General features: G+C 37.7%; 1 protein-coding gene across 2 annotated transcripts in view; it reads left to right on the forward strand.

Annotated features, from left to right (window-relative positions):
- Positions 1 to 19,389, forward strand: part of fstl5 (follistatin-like 5) — a 147,028-nt gene that overhangs the window by 16,756 nt on the left and 110,883 nt on the right. Inside the window, exons 2-3 of one of the 2 annotated variants that reach the window (XM_083560592.1) lie at positions 4,455 to 4,593; positions 12,411 to 12,444. In XM_083560592.1, the coding sequence (XP_083416718.1) occupies positions 4,455 to 4,593; positions 12,411 to 12,444 (173 nt within the window). The remainder of the gene's footprint in view (positions 1 to 4,454; positions 4,594 to 12,410; positions 12,445 to 19,389) is intronic. The other variant, XM_083560593.1, reaches the window with a different exon arrangement.

Here is a 19,389-nt window from a genome sequence, read left to right on the forward strand (position 1 = left end):
TGACCTTACTAAAAAAGTTGTGGATGAATGATCACAAAAGTCCACAAACACACTATAAAATCTAGTGGAACATCCTTCCAGAAGTATGAAAGTTATTATAACAGCAAATGGGGATTGATGTGGATTAATGTGGCATTTTGTTTAGATAATAAAAAGTGTTAGAGGAAAATGATCAATGTTTGGGTGGTAAATGTAACTTCTCTTCCTATTCATAAACATTTATGTATTGACTTAGTCTTGGGATTTGATCTTATGTATGTATTCCTTGGTAAAAACAATGTTTGTGTTGTTTTTCTAAATCTAATGTCCTGAGTCTTAATCTATTGTCGAGAATGATTCTGTAGGATTCTAGCAAGTTCTTTAAAGAATTGACAAATTTCTGTATAAGGCATATCCTGCAGGGTATTTTAAGTAAAGGCTCTGCCTTGAGAAATGATTTGATGGGTTTTGGTCTTGATCTTTACTTGGTCTCGCTCTTATTTTAGACATGATCTTGACTCAGTGTCAGAAGATCACGGACTTGTTGTTTCAGACTTAAAAAACGGTGGTGACGATTAAAGCTTTAACTCTACAAGTTATGGCTTTTAATTCCAAATAAATAAACAAACAAATAAATAAATAAATCACTTAGAGTAAACCTTTCTATGAAGCCCATATGAATATATTATAAAAAATTGTAGCCTTAATTGTTTTGTAATTATCTATAAGCAGGTACTACAGTTCTATAAATATCCATTAATTGAGAAAGGTCATTGTCTCAAAGCAGCTTGACAGAATTGAAGAGTTAAGGTGAATGATGTGTATTTATCCCTGATGAGCAGCCATGGTGACTGTGGCAAGAGGAAACTCCCTTAGATGTTATGAGGAAGAAACCATGAGAGGAATCAGACTCAAAAGGGGAACCCATCCTCATTTGGGTGACATCAAGAGTGTGATTATAGTCTTTAAACAATACAGAACACTGGAGAGTGAGAACTAACATGAGCACTGGAATGTAAGATAATGAGTAATGTTCTTTCTACAGTGTTATACAGTCATTTAAGATTATGGAACCAGGAGCTACTAAGCAACTCATAAAATAGCTCAACATTCATGATCATCAAAGATCCAACACCAGCTTTCTCCATGCCAGAGCCTTTAAACACTCAAAGAGGTCCAATGTCCAAACTTCTCATGAAGTGGTATCCGAATGGTGCTGGTACATCTCTAGATGGTTTGGGATGTTTGCGGGGTCGACATCTACTTCTTTAACAGTCCAGATCATGGCTGACCCCAGCTTCCTAACAACACTGGGATGTGCAAAAAAAAGAATGTCACTGTAATGTACATGTGGCAAGTGCAAAGCACCTTTAATAAATAAATTATTCTTAATTCGGTGCATACAAATGAAGTTAAATATTTAGTTAGTTAGTAATTTGTCTTTCACTTTACCATATATCATGAGTGGCAGTGGTGGTTTAAAGGTTAAAGCTCTGGGTTACTGATTGGAAGTTCGGGGGTTCAAGCGCTACCAATCTGCCACTGCAGGGCCAGTAAGCAAAGCTTCAATGTTCAAGACCCTGTGTTTTGACCCTAACGTCCTAACAAGCTTTTGCTGTGCTGTAGTGTATATGGGACAAATCATTTCTAATTCAATAAAAACTAAAGAACATCAACAGAACAACATATTTCTAAGTAATTATAGCAATATAACTGTTACAATGTATGAAATGAATTTATAGAACTCTAATACTTTGCTTATAAACCGATTCAAATGCAAGCGTTCCAAAACTTTTGGATTCATATTTAATGGAAAGCAAAGAAATGATGAAATTCTCTAGAAAGTTAAATAAAAAGATTTGTGAACAATGGTATGTTCAGCCCAGAGCTGCTGTATCTGAAAAAAAAACCTAGCCTGGGGCTGCAATGCCTGCTGGGATCCTGTCAGTATGTGATTCATCTTGTACATCGTAGGTGATAGATACGTCTCGTTTAAAAGTCAATGCCAAAGCGCTTTACTGTGCCAAGGCCGATTTATGACCACAAGGTGAAGTTATGATGACTGTCCCTATAGTCAGAGTAACAGCATTTCAATCTTCCCCATCCCTGATTCTTCGCTCTACTCTCTTCTTCCCTTCCTCTGTCTTTTGCCGGTCATTTCCTCTGAAAGCATGCAATCGGATTCTGTAAAGGGCTGATAGAATCCCAAACTTGGACAGATTCTTCATTAGAGATAAACAATGCATTTGACTAAACATAACAAAGCCATCATACATCGGACTTCCGTCTAAAGCATGATAAAATATTCATTAAGCTATTCATATATTTATAGTAAGACAAGCGGCTTGCATGCGATGACGGGGTTTATTACTGCTTCACGCTGCTAGCTATGTTGTTTGCTTTTAAATGCTTGTTTGTTTTATGCCGTGCTGAAAAATACAGGAAGACGGATGAATAATGAATCTCTGAATTATAAGTGGTTCAAGCGGAGCCAGAAAGCTTCAAGCTGGAAAAGAGTTACGGAACAGAGGAACAGCTGAAATATAAAATGAAGCCACACAGAGAGGCAACTTAAAACAAAAGCAAAATTCTGACCTAGAAAGAGATGCTATTAAACATCCTGATACACCTGCCAGGTGACACTGTTCTGCTTAGCGCAAGTGCTTTTTGTCTTATTTTAGATTTGCAATTCAAGATATAAAACATTTCTAGTCCAACATTACAGTTGTTTTGTGTACAATGACTTTCTAGTTCAGCAGAACCACTTTAATAGGAACGCTTGATCAGAGGGACATATAAACTCCTGAAGGTTATCATATACATGATCATGGAAAGTAATGGAGAGTGTGTTAGAGAAGTGAAGAAAAGAGTGCAGGCAGGGTGGAGTGGGTGGAGAAGAGTGATAGCAGGAGTGATGTGTGATAGAAGAGTATTTGTGAGAGTGAAAGGGAAAGTTTAGGACTGTGGTGAGACCTGAGATGTTGTAGGTTTAGAGACAGTGGCATTGAGTAAAAGACAGGAGGTGGAGCTGGAGGTAGCAGAGCTGAAGATGTTGCGGTTTTCATTGGAAGTGACGACGATGGACAGGATTAGAAATGAGTTTATTAGAGGGACTGAGCATGTAGGATGTTTTGGAGACAAGGTGAGGAAGGTGAGATTGAGATGGTTTGGACATGTGCAGAGGAGGGACATGGGATATATCAGTAGGAGAATACTGAGGATGGAGCCACCAGGAAGGAGGAAAAGAGGAAGTAAGTGAGTTTCTATCCAATCAGATTTTAGCCGTCACATCTCTCATTGTCGTAAAGCCAGCAGAAATAAACAACGCGGGCTCTTGTTAGATTTAAATCGTTGTTGCTTGATGCTGTTATTTAACAATCCACCTGTGATTTGGTCACTCTGTGGCCCTCTAGAGGGCATCCAGTCATGTCAGCGTTTTCATGTCCTTTGATCAGATGGCCGTGAAGCGGATAAGCGCAACTCGCATCTGTAGCAAACTGGAAAAGTTTAAATATATTTGTGTGGATTTAATAGCTGTTTTTTATTCCACAATAACTAAAAGAGGAGAAGATTTCACCTGAGATACACTTACAAAGACATTTACAAGACGGACTTTCAGGAAAAGCTGGACATTGTGAGAAAAGGCGAGCCCAATCACTTTCAAACAATTGTTGTCTTTTTTTTTTGTTGACCTTTGCGTATTCTTTCCAATAGAATTTGCACAAAAATACACAATTTGCCTTAATTTCAAATCCAAAGGAAAACCTTAATGCATGGAAAAAATAAACAAAAAAGGACAATTTGTAGTAATTTGAGTTTAATATTGATGCTTCTGCTAAAGATGGTGGTGCAGCTGTGGCTTCAGTGTAAGGAGACTTGTTGAGTTGTGTTTATTGGGTTTCTTGCTTTAGAAATGGCATCCATATTTATGCCATGTCTTAATGCAGTGCTCTGTTATACTGCGTTTCCATATAATATTGATAATTTTTTTTATCCATGATGTCATAATGATGGTATTCAAAGGTAGAGTGTTTCAGGTAGGACACCACTGAAGGCCAAGGTGGGAAACGAAAACCCGCCACCAGTTAAATCATGTTAGTACAGAAGGTGACCTACGGCGTAGTCAAACTAAAGTTTGATTTGTTGCTCCTCTGCACGTACGTGCAACAGAGAATTAATCTTCCATACACAAGATGCTGCAGATGTTTCTTTGGAGACCGGATTGTGCCTCAACCTTTTCACTTTTTTTTTTCCTTTACAAGGCCTTCGTTTTCTTGATTAATTTAAAACAGATTGAATCTTGCATGTAGGTTTTATAGTGACAGTGTCAGTTTGAAGCTGACACAGATTGGCAGTTTCTATTGTCTGCTCTAATTACTTCATCCTGATGCCCCATCCCGAGCTGAACAGCTATTATGCTTTTGAGATCCCAAATCTGTCATTGTTTTTGATTTATTTGTTTTTTTGTTACACAGGAAAGAGCCAATGCGAGGCTCTGGAAGTCCTTGGATGGCCATCCTGCTCTTCAGCAGCGTCCTGGCTGCAGAGGCTCGCCCCAGCACGGATACACTCACTCCTCTGGTCTATCGACCGTTCGTTAGATTCCGACACAAGGTATTGATCTTTCCTGTTCTATTAGTCCTCTCCTAACAATGTGGGAGCACTGCCTCAGCAAATATGAAGCTAATTACCGTGCAAGTCAACAGCGCATTTAGCAAAATTTAGATTTCTGTGCTTCCAGGGGGACGATTTATACTGCAGCGCTTGTTTTTCAGTGCATCTGACTTCATGATATAGTATAGTGGAACAGTTTCAAATGTAACAAGTGTAAAAGGCTGAGTAGGAGCAGGTAGGCAGCAAGTTCGAACCTTCTGTCAACACGCAATCAACTTGGTGCCGCCTAATGTCGTTGTGTAATTGTACGTTTATTGACCGACTCCAACAGCAGGAGGGGTTGATATTGTGTGTGCACTCAATCATGCACAATCAAGGCGTCGAGACAGGCTTTTTGTTTTCCTAATGAGCTCTTCCTGTTGGCCGTGTTCCTCTCACAGTGGGAACCTCACCTTATATAATGGACCAATTAAACTCCGATGGAGGAACCAAGGCAGGCTGTGAGCTTGGGGCAAAAGAGGCCGACTCTTTGTCAGAGCCAATGAAACTGAAAAAAAAAAATTATTTTCCAGACTTAGAGGGATTTAAAAAGCAGAACAAGGTACTACAGGTTTCATGCAGACAAAACCTCATCAATGTCTTCCTGACAGTCTGGTTTCTGGAGACCAAATTAAGCCTGTCAACTAGTTCACAGAGCCATGTTGGCATTGCTGATATTTTTGGTTGAATAAAAGCAAAAAATAAACACGTTATTAGAAATAATGGACACTCGTGTAAATATTAAATATTTACGGCAGAGTTGGAAAATTTGGTCATGTGACACTGGGGCTTTAGTCAAGAACAAGCCTGTCAAGTATAAGGCATGCCCAAGAACAAGACTAGATGAGTATGAAGTTCAATTAAGTCGAGTTTAAGACCAAAGTAAATCAAATATTTATCTGCCATGGCTTTTCTTCCTCTAGTTGGGTTTCTCAGTTAGTTCCATAGCTCTCTAAGTGGTGACAAGTTCAGAACTGCTAAGGAACTTAGTAACATGAGTATCAAATTTCTAATTTCCTTATCAGACACTGCAAAACCTAAAAAAAGATGAAATAGTTAAGTTTTATATGTCATATATTTGTTAGCTTAATTACGTGTTCCTGTCCTGGAACTTCAAGCTAAATTGTAGACTAGCTAATTGCATACTACAATATAAAATTAATAGACAGAAACCATCAATATCTAGAACACCAAATAAAGTTAAATTGGCAGTCTAATGCTAATCTGTTATTTACACTGGTAAAGAGTTGGATTTTTATGATAAACATGGGCGAAAAACGATTTAGACATATGATGGAGTATTTCTGTGCCAAATGCACTCCTTCCATGTCCATATAAGTTTCAGAAAGTTTTTTTCGAGTATGGACCTTCATGGCAGAATTCATTGTATGGGCATTTTTCCCCGGAAGAGTGTTCACACAGCAACCAAAGCGAGACAAAGAACATGCCTTGCTTTATTCGATTACAGTAGCCTTCAGCAGCACTGCACAGGATTCGCTCAGAAATAACGTCTCCAAGAAGTGTGTGTTTGGATGTGAGGGAAGGAGAACCTTGTTCAGTACTTTCCACATTTACACGTCTTGCTGCAGTTGTTGTTGGTGCTATTGTTTTTGATATTCAATTTCAGACTCTGATTCTGGTCAAAATATTTATTGTTGGATCTGATTGTTAGCCATAGTTCATTTAAGACTATAAAGTGCGGTTTTATTGATAACAATGCCACAGCTTGCAGTCGATTGCTATGCAAAAGTGTGCATGTGGTTTGTAACTCCGTCCATGACAAGCCTTTCAGAGCTTGACTGTTTTTGGAGAGAATCATAAAGCTGTATCTCTCGTTTATAATTCTGATAAAAATAAAAACTTTTTCGAGATATGAAGGATGCAACTCTACTCTATAGGTACTTAATTTTAATATGAGATTGACCAAAACTGTCAGTGTTACTGTATTCATTCATTCATTCATTTTCTCCCGCTTATCCGTAATTTGGGTCGCAGGGGCAGCAGTCGAAGCAGGCCCCCGCCTCCGACTGCTGCCCAATCCTCATAGCACCGTCCCTTACGGTCCCTCCTGCAGGTGGGGAGCCCACGGGAAGGTGTTACTGTATGTCCCCTTTAAAATTTTAAATTCTGATGTAGGTAATCATTAAAGAGCGCCAACAACAATAACAAGCTACTTACATTTATAGACAAGAGATTAGACTAGATTGGACTGGAGACTAAAATAAAGTGGACTTTAGACTAGACTGGAGGAAATGACTAGAGACTTAACTGGAGTGGACTGCAGACGAGACTGGAGGAAATAACTAGAGACTAGACTGGAGTGGACTGGAGACTAGACTGGAGAAAATGACTAGAGACTTGACTGGAGTGGACTGGAGACTAGACTGGAGAAAATGACTAGAGACTCGACTGGAGTGGACTGGAGACTAGACTGGAGGAAATGACTAGAGACAGGATTGGAGTAGACTGGAGACTAGACTGGAGTAAACTGGAGGCTAGACTGTAGGAAATAACTAGAGAATAGACAGGAGTGGACTGGAGACTAGACTGTAGGAAATAAACTAGAGACTAGACTGGAGAAAACTGGAGGCTAGACTGTAGAAAATAACTAGAGACTAGACTGGAGAAAACTGGAGGCTAGACTGTCGAAAATAACTAGAGACTAGACTGGAGAAAACTGGAGGCTAGACTGTGGAAAATAACTAGAGACTAGATTGGAGAAAACTGGAGGCTAGACTGTGGAAAATAACTAGAGAATAGACTGGAGAAAACTGGAGGCTAGACTGTGGAAAATAACTAGAGACTAGACTGGAGTAAACTGGAGGCTAGACTGTAGGAAATAACTAGAGAATAGACTGGAGAAAACTGAAGGCTAGACTGTAGAAAATAACTAGAGACTAGACTGGAGAAAACTGGAGGCAGACTGGATGAAATAACTATTTAAAATAGACAGGAGTGGACTGGAGACTAGAAGGAAGGAAATGACTAGAAACTAGATTGGAGTCTGAGAATAGACTCTACCTTCCTACAAGAAAGAGGCAAATATTGCTAAAAACTAGACAATTTAAATATTTAGCCTCTATTTCTGCACCTTTATCTTCAAAGGACATGCAAATCAAAATCAATTCTCTTATCTTCTACCTTTTATTCTCGAACTGACATTACCATCTAAATGAAATTTTGACTTTTGGTATGAAGAAAGTATTATCACTATCTAAACAACGTGGATTGTTTGTGCCTGGTCGTTGTCTTGTTCTTATTTTGAGCTTTGTAAACCTGAACACTGCAAGCAAATGCCAGAACAGAGATTCACACCTATACTCATATCCTGACTATAAACCGTAATGCAATATAAAGGAGCACTAACAACCCACACACATACAAGAAGGTCATAGCATCATAAAGCTGTCTCAGAAATAGGAAAAATAAGCCAGACTTAATATATTCATTAAAAAAAAATCGAAAGGTCAAGGAAAATGAATGACAAACGCAATGTACTTTAAGATACAAAAATACCTGTCCTTGTTTGCGCACAGCTATTTTTTTATGCATATCATTACCTAGAATAAAATATCCTTTAAATACAAATTGTATATCAGAAACAGTGTTTGCAATGATTTAGTTTTGTTTTTATGACAATAATCAGCAATTAGAGATAACAAATTTTAATAATTTTTATTTAGTTATTTTTTTCAGATGTTAGTAGCCAAGGCAGGATTAGAAATGAGTTTATTAGAGGGACGGCGCATGTAGGACGTTTTGGAGACAAGGTGAGGGAGGTGTGAGTGAGATGGTTTAGACATGTGGAGAGGAGGGACATGGGGTATATCAGTAGGAGAATGCTGAGGATGGAGCCACCAGGAAGGAGGAAAAGAGGAAGACCAAGGAGGAGGTTTATGGATGTGGTGAGGGAAGACATGCAGGTAGTTGGGGTGAAAGAGGCAGATGTAGAGGACAGGGGGGTATGGAGACAGATGATGAGATGTGGAAGGAGAAGGAGAAGAAGAAGGAGAAGAAGTAGAGGAAGAAGAAGAACTCAGCCTTCGAAGAGATTTTTAAATCCATTGTGGAAAGTGAGCACTCAGAACAACAAAATAAACATTAATGTACATCAAGATTTGTACTTCATACAACATTTCATATTTTTTGTCTTAAATATTTTAGCAAATTAGAAAGAATCAGGGTCAGAAAATTTTGCAGCATTTTTGGGGGGCAAACACACACACACTCTTTCCATCTATCATTCTATAGTGACTGAAGAGTAAATAGTAGTTTCACTCATGATGTATGTGTTTTGATTAGGACAAGGGTGCATTGAACTCTTCGCCCAGGAAATCCAAGGATGCCTGGCTTTTAAATTTTGGGCATACGGTTCAAAAGACGCTAAAATATATAGTGCAACTAGTTTGTTGGTACTATTTGGTGCCAAATTGGCCAGAATGTTCCTTAGACCCTTTCCACTCAATCTGCTAACTATTTACCAGACAGTTCAGTGGGGGTTGCTATATATAAACCTAAAGAATGGTTATATATCCATGAAGAAGATGAAGAAGAAGAGGAATAGTTAGAAAAACAATAATAACACTTAACATTTGGTGCTTGGCCCCCTAAAAAAGTTTATTTTTAAACATAACATAATAAGTAAAAATTTTTAATAAAAACTGTTAGTTGAATAAAACACATTCAGATGATGATAGTAAGGAAAAACGGCAATGGTCTGGAGACCCAGTCTTTTAATCTGATCTTTTCATATCTGTAAATGAATTCCTGGAAGATAATCATTTCACAGGCAGACAAAACGTTAAAGTTTTTTAAACATCCCAGAGGAACTGATATGCACAGGAAAATCAACCTGGGTTCAAACACATCTTTTGAGACACCCGAACGTCAAACCGCTGCCTATTGAGAGCTATTAACAGTCTTCGTTATACACGATGAGTCTTTTTTTAATGTCAATTATTGGTGGTTCTCATTAACGGCAGTAAAAAGGATAGTTGGAGATCAAGCAAGGAAAAAAACAAGGAAGAGATTGAACCGCACCTCCTGAACCGGCAGGTCGAACACGTTGAAAAGTCGGATGAGAAAACAAAAAAAGGGAGCGAGAACGAGAGAGAGATTTTTAGGAGAGATAAAGGGTGAGATGGTGGCTGGATCGTATTTAGTCATTAGACACCAAAAGAAAGCTGCATGACAAAATCTATTCAAGTTCTAAGAATGTATTTAAAAAAAAGCCCATTTTGACCCTTTTCGTCGTTCATATGACTGACACCTATTTCTACACCCTAACTTCCTGTCTACTCTACATGATGGATCTCTCTCTCTTTCTCTTTTTGTAGAAATGCTTTATTAACAGCTGTAGGCTCTCTGCATTATGCATCAACTCCATTCCCCCCACACAGAAAAAAAAAAGAGTGAACCAAAAAAATATGAATCCTCCTCATTCTCTACATGCCCGGAACTCTACATCCGGTGGAAAAAAATTATTCTTGGCAGAATAGGAGAGTATCAAATATTCATGCCATTGCCATATCTAATCATGGTTGGCAGCTTCCAGGCTTTTTAATAGAGAAGACCATCCACAACAATTTGGCTTTTTTTTTTTTTTCTTATTCTCGCACCAGCCAGTAATGGTTAGTAAACATGAAACACTGATTGGCTCGAGATTTCCTGACGACTATAAAATCGACAGCTCTGCTGTTTAAAATGGACAAGTATAAAATTAAAGCGTAACATTTGCCTTTTGCCTCCCACAGTGTTCGCGAAAGGATTATAGAGGCTTCTGTTAACCTTTAGAAATGGATTTTAATCTCAGAGGCTGTCTTAGCAAACATGCTGTATGGAAATTCGGGGAGCGAAGTGCTACTGGCTAGAAATTGGTCAAATGCTGTTGATGAGCTGGAGAAAATAACAGCTACTCAGATACATACTAATTAGTCAATAGCAGTAAATATTTTTGTTCCAACAAAACAAATTTCATTCGAACCAATTTCAAATATATGTGCTATAGATTAGGAGTGTCCCCAACTAATGATTTACATAGTCCAATCAGAACTGTAAAGTCTTGCCAATAGTCGACTGATTTGAATTGTACATTGAGTTGAATTGTACATATATATGTGTGTGTGTGTGTGTGTGTGTGTGTGTGTGTGTGTGTGTGTGTGTGTGTGTGTGTGTGTGTGTAAGGGGATGACGACACCAGGTAGTCGTTAAATGAGTCCTCTGAACATTTTAAAAGCCCCAATGTACCAAACATCACTCAAAGATACAAAAAAAACCTAATACATAAATAAATAAATAAATAAATAAATAAATAAATAAATAAATAAATAAATACAGAATGGCCACACTTTCACACAGAATTTGTATTTCACATGTCAGCAAATCAGATCAATTAGCTAAATTGCCTAGCTAAATTAAAAAAAAGTGTTAAATCGTATACTAAATACAGAATGTGTGTGTGTGTGTGTGTGTGTGTGTGTGTGTGTGTGTGTGTGTGTGTGTGTGTGTGTGTGTGTGTGTGTAAGGGGGATGACGACACCAGGTAGTCATTAAATAAATCCTCTTAACATTGTAAAGCCCCAATGTACCAAACATCAATAAATAAATAAATAAATAAATAAATAAATAAATAAATAAATAAATAAATAAATAGAGAATGGCCACACTTTCACACAGAATTTGTATTTCACATGTCAGCAAATCAGATCAAATTAGCTAAATTGCCTGAACATTAATACACCAAAAAATAATAAAGATTTTGTACAAAATATACTATTTGGGTTCACCCCCACTGTATTCTTTCCCTCTTTCAAAACAAAAACAAAAACAGTTCAAGAACTACATTTAATTTTGTGTATTTCAGAAATTCACCATAGAATAGTGCAAAAAAATCAATAAAAAAAAACCCAGAAAAAGAACTAGATATACAAATGAGCAGGTTTGCTCGATGTGAGAAGTCAGAGGAGATTATCCAGAGCTGGCAGGAAGATCAATATTAACTCGATTCACTTCTCTTTACATCTGTGGTGAGCAGAAAAGCATCACATATCACACCACCACACAGCAGACAGAACCCTGAGTCAACAATAGATGCTCACATCGTATTCCACTGTGGTACAGTTTTCTGTTCTTTTATATCATCTTCTTTAAGCTTTAATGTTTTACTGCTCAGCAAAGCTGTAAAGAGTTGCACAAACCTAAAAAAAAATTTAAAAAAATAGCAAAAAACAGATAAGCGTTCGCACAGGCAATACGGTTTATGCTTAGTATATAATTACACTCTAGCTCGATATCTCAGGAATATTTCTATCATATATCTTCCTTACAGTTTGAATGATATTCTAAGGATGCTATGCACAGGATTTTCATAACAGGCAGCAATAATTCTGCACTGTACAAAGAAACTCGACCTTAGAAAGTCTTTATAAGAAAGATAAAAGAAATAGCTATGTCATTTTCATTCACACTGTATGAGGCATCAATTTAAAATGATTACCTCTGGATTAAAAGCGAGCAGTGATGCTGAAACAATATACACACGTCTCTGAGGACATCAACCTCCCTGAGGGTATTATGTATATATTTATTTTTTACGTGACAGTTCCAGAGGATGTGTCTCAACAGGCTTATGTCTCAGAGGAGTGTAAAGCGTGTGACATGTTGAGGTGGCGATTGCATGGTTGTGACTTGTTAGAGATCCATCGACAAGCTGTCTGGAAAACAGGACACTCCGTGATATTTTCATGACTTTTCTGTCTCTTTGTGTTTTTTTGTTCCAGCAGGATGGGATACCAGAGAGTTTGCGAACTAAGGGTATGTAACACACCTCTTTCTTTTTTTTCTCTCTTTTTTCTCTCTCTCTCTCTCTCTCTCTCTCTCTCTCTCTCTCTCTCTCTCTCTCTCTCTTTCTATATTTATATAGTGGGACAATGGTTATATGGATCAAGGTTTCTATACACATGACCATGAGATTAGTATATACATTTGAAACATCTGATTCCACATTCAGTCCCCATTTGCTGTTCTAATAATCTGAACTCTTTTGGAAAGATCCACTGAAAGATACCACTAGATTTTAGAGTCTGCTTGTGAAGATGTGGGTCTTCTAGTCAATGCTAAAGGCAGTCTTTTACTGCCACTACATTAAAATGCATCCAATACAGTTTGGTGCCTCCATCTTTAGGTAACAGTTTGGAAATGAAAAACATATGGATGGGAAGGTCAGATGTCTCAATACTTTTATCTACTGTATATAGTGTGTGTTGCTTGAGGTTCCCTGGTGGTCTAGTGGTTGGGATGCGGCGCTCTCACCGCTGCGGCCCGGGTTCGATCCCCAGTCAGGGAACCAACCCCAACCATTAGGGTTGCACAAGCCATTAGGGTTGCACATAAATGGGGAGGGTTGCATTAGGAAGGGCATCCAGCATGAAAACATGTGCCAAATCGAAAATGATCATAAATACGGATGATCCGCTGTGGCGACCCCTAATGGGAGAAGCCGAATGAAAGTTTTTATATAGTGTGTGTTGCTTACACACACACATTTTGATTTGTCTTGAACTGGAAACGTTAATCATGGCTGCGACAAAAACGTCCTTATGACAGTGGGCACAAAATATCTAATAAATGTGTCCATGCAGCAATTGTTGTGGAATATTGCATAATAAATGGTATCTTCTACGACCAAGTGTGGGGAATGTGTGGGGTGTGTGTTCATATCGGAGGAGTGTGTGTTTGTGCGTGTACTGCCTCAACCGAGTTAGACTGTATCAATAAAAATGTTGCACCAATGGAGACCAGAAATAGCAGTGTTCATTTGCTCTGAATGCAACATACACACACACACACACACACACACACACACACACACACACACACACACACACACACACACACACACACACACACACAATGACAGATGAAGACAGTGTGAAAACAGAGTGAAGAAATAGTGATGACAAGAAGGAGAGAAGGTGAATCTATCACCAGCGCTAATCTATCGCTAGCAGACATACTGAAAATCTCATACATATGTTCTCTTCTTTCCATGCACATCCCCGCTGGATTTATTATTAAATCTACTCAGATATTTCTGGGCATTTACATTTGTCCCCTCCATCCCCATCATAGCTTTCATATCTCTGAAGACCCAAGACAGTAAGATGAAGTTTCATGAAGGACAGAGTGTTAATTAATATGTCCTGGAGGTTTGTTTAGTGATGATTTTTGTTGAAGAATTTAGAGAATGCTGGGTTTTTTTGGTAGATGTTACATAGTTCTGTTTTGTACATTTGGCTGATGCTTGAATGCTTGAAGATCTTTCAATTTGAAACAGGATGCAACTGAGTGGGTTTGAGGTGCTGGGATTTGAACTCACAGCCTTCCAAGCAGCAGGCTTCACCAAAGCTTTAACAAAAAAAAAAAAAAAAAAACAGTGTCTACAATGGAAGTTAACAAATAAAAGATTAAAGTAATTTTTTTGTTTGTTTTAACAATAAGAACAATGTTCCTGCGCATCACACCAGCTCCATGAAGATACAGTTTACAGGGTTTGGAGTGGAAGATCTTGAGTGGGCTGCTATAAAGCTCTGACCTCAACCCTATTAAACACCTTTGGGATGAAACACTGTCTGCACCCCAGGCCTCCTCACCTCACCTACTTCAAAACCTAGTGGAACATCTTCCAGAATAGTTTAGGTTGTTATAACAGCAAATGGCAATTAAATTTGGAACATGACGTTCAAAAAGCATGTAGGATTCTAATGGTCTCCATAGGTGTCCATAAAAATAAAGAAATTTCCTATAATTTTATCCAAAACTTAAATAACATTATAAAATAACATCCTTAATACAGAAAACAGCTTTTACTGTCTTTAAATATTCACCATCACATGACGATTTTTTAAAAAGGTTTATTTTTCCTTTACTACAACACAAAAACAGTGTCGTCAGGTCCTTTCACAGTCAGAATGACACACCAGTGGTCCAAAATCCATTTTCAAACTAAGCCTGTTAGCATGGATTACACCAGGGTCATCTCCCTCGTCTACACTGTGTCCTTACTGTGTTCCTCACCCCTGGTCTCTTACAAAGAAATAAAAATGGAGAGAGAAAGGGGGGGGGGGGGACAGCTAGATGAAAAGCCCAACATGACTTCACACGTCCTGAATGACTCGGACACTATCGCACCTGACACATAGCAAAAAACAGGAGCCCACTGTGTCCTTTTATGTGTTACATTGACATGGACACATGAATAAATAGCACAAACACAACAAAAGCAATGGACCCAGAAGCAAGAAGCTCTGTTTATTAAAATGCAAGAGCTAAAGTTAAATCTGTGGTGCGTGAGACTATTACAAAGAATTAGCCGAGCATAAACCAGGGGGAACGCTGGGCTAATTTAGGCTAATGCTAATAACAAAAGATAGGGTGAGCTGAATTAAAGGGGCTGTGCTGCTACGAAAACACATAAGCAAACTAATCTAAGGTGAAGAGTGTAAACACGGAGAGCAAATACTAAGAGCTAAGAAAGCAAAAACAAAGCAAGATAAGAGGAAAGCAGAGATGGGTAAAGCTTTGAGAAACACTTTTGTGTCTGCTTTTTTAACAGTCCTTGAAGCTTTGGAAATGAGTAGCAGGTGATTGTAGTTCGGAGAGCTAGCTTGTTAGTAAGTGCTGCCAAAGACGAATCTTCACACTTTGAACCTTTCTTTTGATTGTAGTCAGTCGAGCATTGATTTTCGGAAATGTTGGGAATTATACAGAATTTCTTTTTAGAAAATTTGCCCTGGAACACGGATTATTAAAGTCTAACTCTGTAAGCTTATATTTCTTTTACATTTTTTACCTAAGTACATTAAATACTCAAGTACAGAATGTTGTTTTCATTTACTACTAAGGGCAAACTGCTATAAGTGGTCCAGTGTATGTGGAATAACACACTTCAGAGCATGCTGTTATAGAAACAATAGTGATGTAAAACACCGTAATGGTGTATAATATTTTGTTGTGTGTTTTTCCTTGTATATTTTGTATGTATGTATTTATGCATTAAAATGCTCACTCGAGCAGTTTATCTTAAATTATACCATGGTCAGCTCGAATTCTCAATTCTGATAGGTTAGCATGTGTGTGTTCATCCTATTAAACACACTAACTTCAAATCAGTTCAATCCCCATTGTAAATGCCTTGTAAAGAACTATAGCCATAGTACTATAAGTTCCAATTACGTACAGAATGAGACAGAGATGGCATTTTCTAATGACCTTACTGAGCACTGTGTGTGTCATTTACCTTGAATATTGGAATTTTAAAAAGTCGAACGAGACACAAGAAAGTGTGAATGAGAAAAATTTAATGAGAAATGACACAAGGGGTTAACAACAGCTTCATTATCTTTCTCTTGCTTGAAAAAAACATTAAAATTCATTAAAAGCTGCTAGACTTGTGCAAAAAAAATGATCATTTGAAAACATTATTTTTATCCATTAAATAAGTTTTGCACTGCTTTTGCTGCCGAGTGACCATAGTATACAGTAAGTGGGATAATCCATAGCTAGGTGCATTTTAATGCTCTCTGCTTAGCGTCACACGGTGATGGTCATTACGCCATGCACTCGTAAATCTAGCCATAGATTATACCCTACTTCTCACCTCCCTGATGTTTCCACAAAGCTAAACAATATTGAAAATCTATATCTTATGCCCCACCCTCATATTTATCACTTTTCTGTAATCCATATGGTCAAGTTCGCCATCCTGAACAGAGAAATGGTGTTGCACACACAGAGCTACATTAATGGCCATGTTAACAAATAGGCATGTAGTAGATCTTGCTGTAAATCACACACTGGCCCTGGCCCAGAGCTCATCAGTAATGGAGATGGCCTGGTGCCTGTCAAGTGACGCCAAACGGCCGGAGGGAAAGCCAAGAGGTTTCCTGCAGCGAGATAAATGCGCCTCCTTCTCAGGCGTTTCCGCCAGACAAGCGTGAGCTATAAAGCATATAGTTATTCTGACCCGGGTTCAGTCCAGAGTTATAAGCTCCACAAGCAAATCTGGCAGCAGTTAATCAGAGTGTAATGAAGACCTCGGCTCGCAGCGGAACTGCAGAAGGTCAAAGCTGTAATCAGAGAGGAGGTATTATTATAAAGGGAGGGCTCACCTGTCACTAATTCTTTCGATTAATGCACTCCTTCTTTTCCTTCGCCGACCTTTTCTTATTTTCGCCTTTCTTGGCCCTGTGTTATGACTCCATTTAACGCGTTATTGAATCCGTCTCACTGCACCACACGTCAATTAGCCGCCTGAGAACGTGCAACCAATTTCGAATATGTTTGTTCGGCAATTATTAATCGCAGCGCTGTTACATTTCTCGATTCTGATTGGTCGAATTCGTTTTATGTTAAAAGTGGCTGAACAATTAAACTCGAATCATACAGTAGATGTTGTAGTAACATTGTTTAAATACATTCGAAATGTTCATTTTGACAGCTAATTTATGGATAATCAAATAATGACAACTTCCTGTATGGAGTCAAGGGTCAGTGTGTTTTCTTTCACAGGAAATTCTGGTAGAGTTTCCATTTTTGCGCTTTTCTTGATAACATTTTAAAACGTTGTTTTCTTTTCCCCGCTCTGGATTAGCACTAGAACAAAAACTAAGGCTGGTAAGGGGAACAATTGTTTGTAGCTGCTATAAGTGATAATAAGAAAAATTAGTCTCAGAGGCATTTTTACAACATTGAATGTCGCTATAAATGCGTAAAATTAATGCGTTTTTCTTTACTAAATTAACTGCGATCAATTTGCTCTTGAATTAAAAGATTAAAACACATCAGGAGTCACTGCTATTGGGAACGATATCTTCAACAGAAAATATAAAGAAACTTCCTGGGATCCTTGAAAAGCCTGGACATTGATGCAGAATAAAACAACTTGTGCACTTGTTTAATTTTTTTTTCAGTTTCAATTCTCAGATCTCTGTATAACGATAGAGTATCATTGTGACACCATACAGCAGATGTACTGGATAACTCTGTATTAAACTTGCCCACAACTCCACAGGGGGTTTAGTAAGTGACAGCGTCAGTGTGCAGGATGATGAGGATAAAATATTTTGAGGACAAGACGGTTGTCTGCCAGATGGTGGTCATTTCCCCTGGGTGATTTACGCTTTAAGCATCTCAGTATAGTTTTCAAAGTGATGTCACCCTGTAGATACAGAATTTGTGTGAAAACTCACAGACTGTAGTTCTTGTCTTTTAACAGTTATATAAAGACAGCTATATATAAGTGAGGGATTTTATACCAAGACATTTTGTGTGCTTTTATTATCGCAAGTAATGAATGGCTAAATGAATAAAGGAATAGATGGATGGATGAATGAAAATAAATGATCATGTCAAGGTATTATTACTAACCAAAAAAAATCCATCTGTCTTGCTTAAGGCTTAATTATGAGTCATTAGCTTCCTTAATGGGTTCATTCAATCAGAAATTGGCAAAGAAAAAAGTTAAAGCACACTTACTTCTTTTGTTCCAGAAGTCCACAAAACCTTTGCATTCATATGAATACTTCAGATTTTTTTTCTAACCAGACAGATGAGTGAATAGCCTCAACAATTTATATAGAATATAATATTAAAATTCTAACAATTAGAATAATTATAGTGACATTCCTATTACTGTATTTTTGTTGAGTAATATTAAGTGCTATTTCAAGATTTTTTTTTTTTAATACAGCAAAAATCCTATGGGAAAAAAGAATTCATAATGAATGACAGCTGTCCACATGTTTTGAGATTTATTTATCTTGGCAAGCCCCGCCCCTTAATGAGTATTATTAATGTTCTGGCTTTTAGCTTAATAGTATTAAATAAAAGCGATAAGTAAACAGTCAATTTGACTTCAGAGAAGTTCATAGTTACCACCAGTGAAATATTAAACAGGGCTGCCTTGAAAATTGCACTTTCAGCTTTTGTTCATTCAAAAGTGAAAAGTTGGCCTTCAATGAAGTGTCAAATCGAACACTTTACAAGTCATTTTTAATGGTCATTAGAAGTAAAAAAAAAAAAAAAAAAAAGCGTCAGAACTCACTCAGACGTTTAAACTATTCGAGTTAAAAATATTTCATGGTTTCTATGAGGAATAAGTGATTTATAAGGTCTATATTGTCTGTACTTTGTTTACTGTGCGTTGTAGAGTTGTGTGCAGCAGAGTTTATTGGTTGCTCTGTAAGAAGAAACTCTGTAACAAACCCTGTAAAGAATGAATAAATTGGCTGTCTTGCTTGTGCTTTGTGTACAAATTAGGTGCAACGTATCATATCATAGTAGTTGTAGTAGTAAAAGTATTAAAGTGTTAGTAGAAGTAGTAGATTGTTAGCGAAGTAGCCATAGCGATAGTAGTGATAAAGTAGCAACAGTAGCGTTAGTGATAGAAATAGTAGTAGTAGTAGTAACAATATAAGTAGTGTAGAATTAATAGTAGCAATAGTAGTAATGATAGTAGTAGCATTAACACTGCGGTGGAAGTGTTTCAGGCATTAAAATCATTGGAATGAAAAGGTCACAAGTTCAAATCCCAGCACTACCAAGATGCCACTGCTGAGCAAAGCCTTTAATGCTCAACTGCTCAGTTGTAAGTTACTCTGGATCAGGGCTTGTGTATATGTATATGTATATGTAAATATATGTAAATGTAAACATTACCGATACCATTAAACTTCATAGCCATTGTAATAGTAATGTAGC

Source organism: Silurus aristotelis, assembly GCF_946808225.1.
Source record: "Silurus aristotelis genome assembly, chromosome: 14".
Taxonomy (NCBI): Eukaryota; Metazoa; Chordata; class Actinopteri; order Siluriformes; family Siluridae; genus Silurus; species Silurus aristotelis.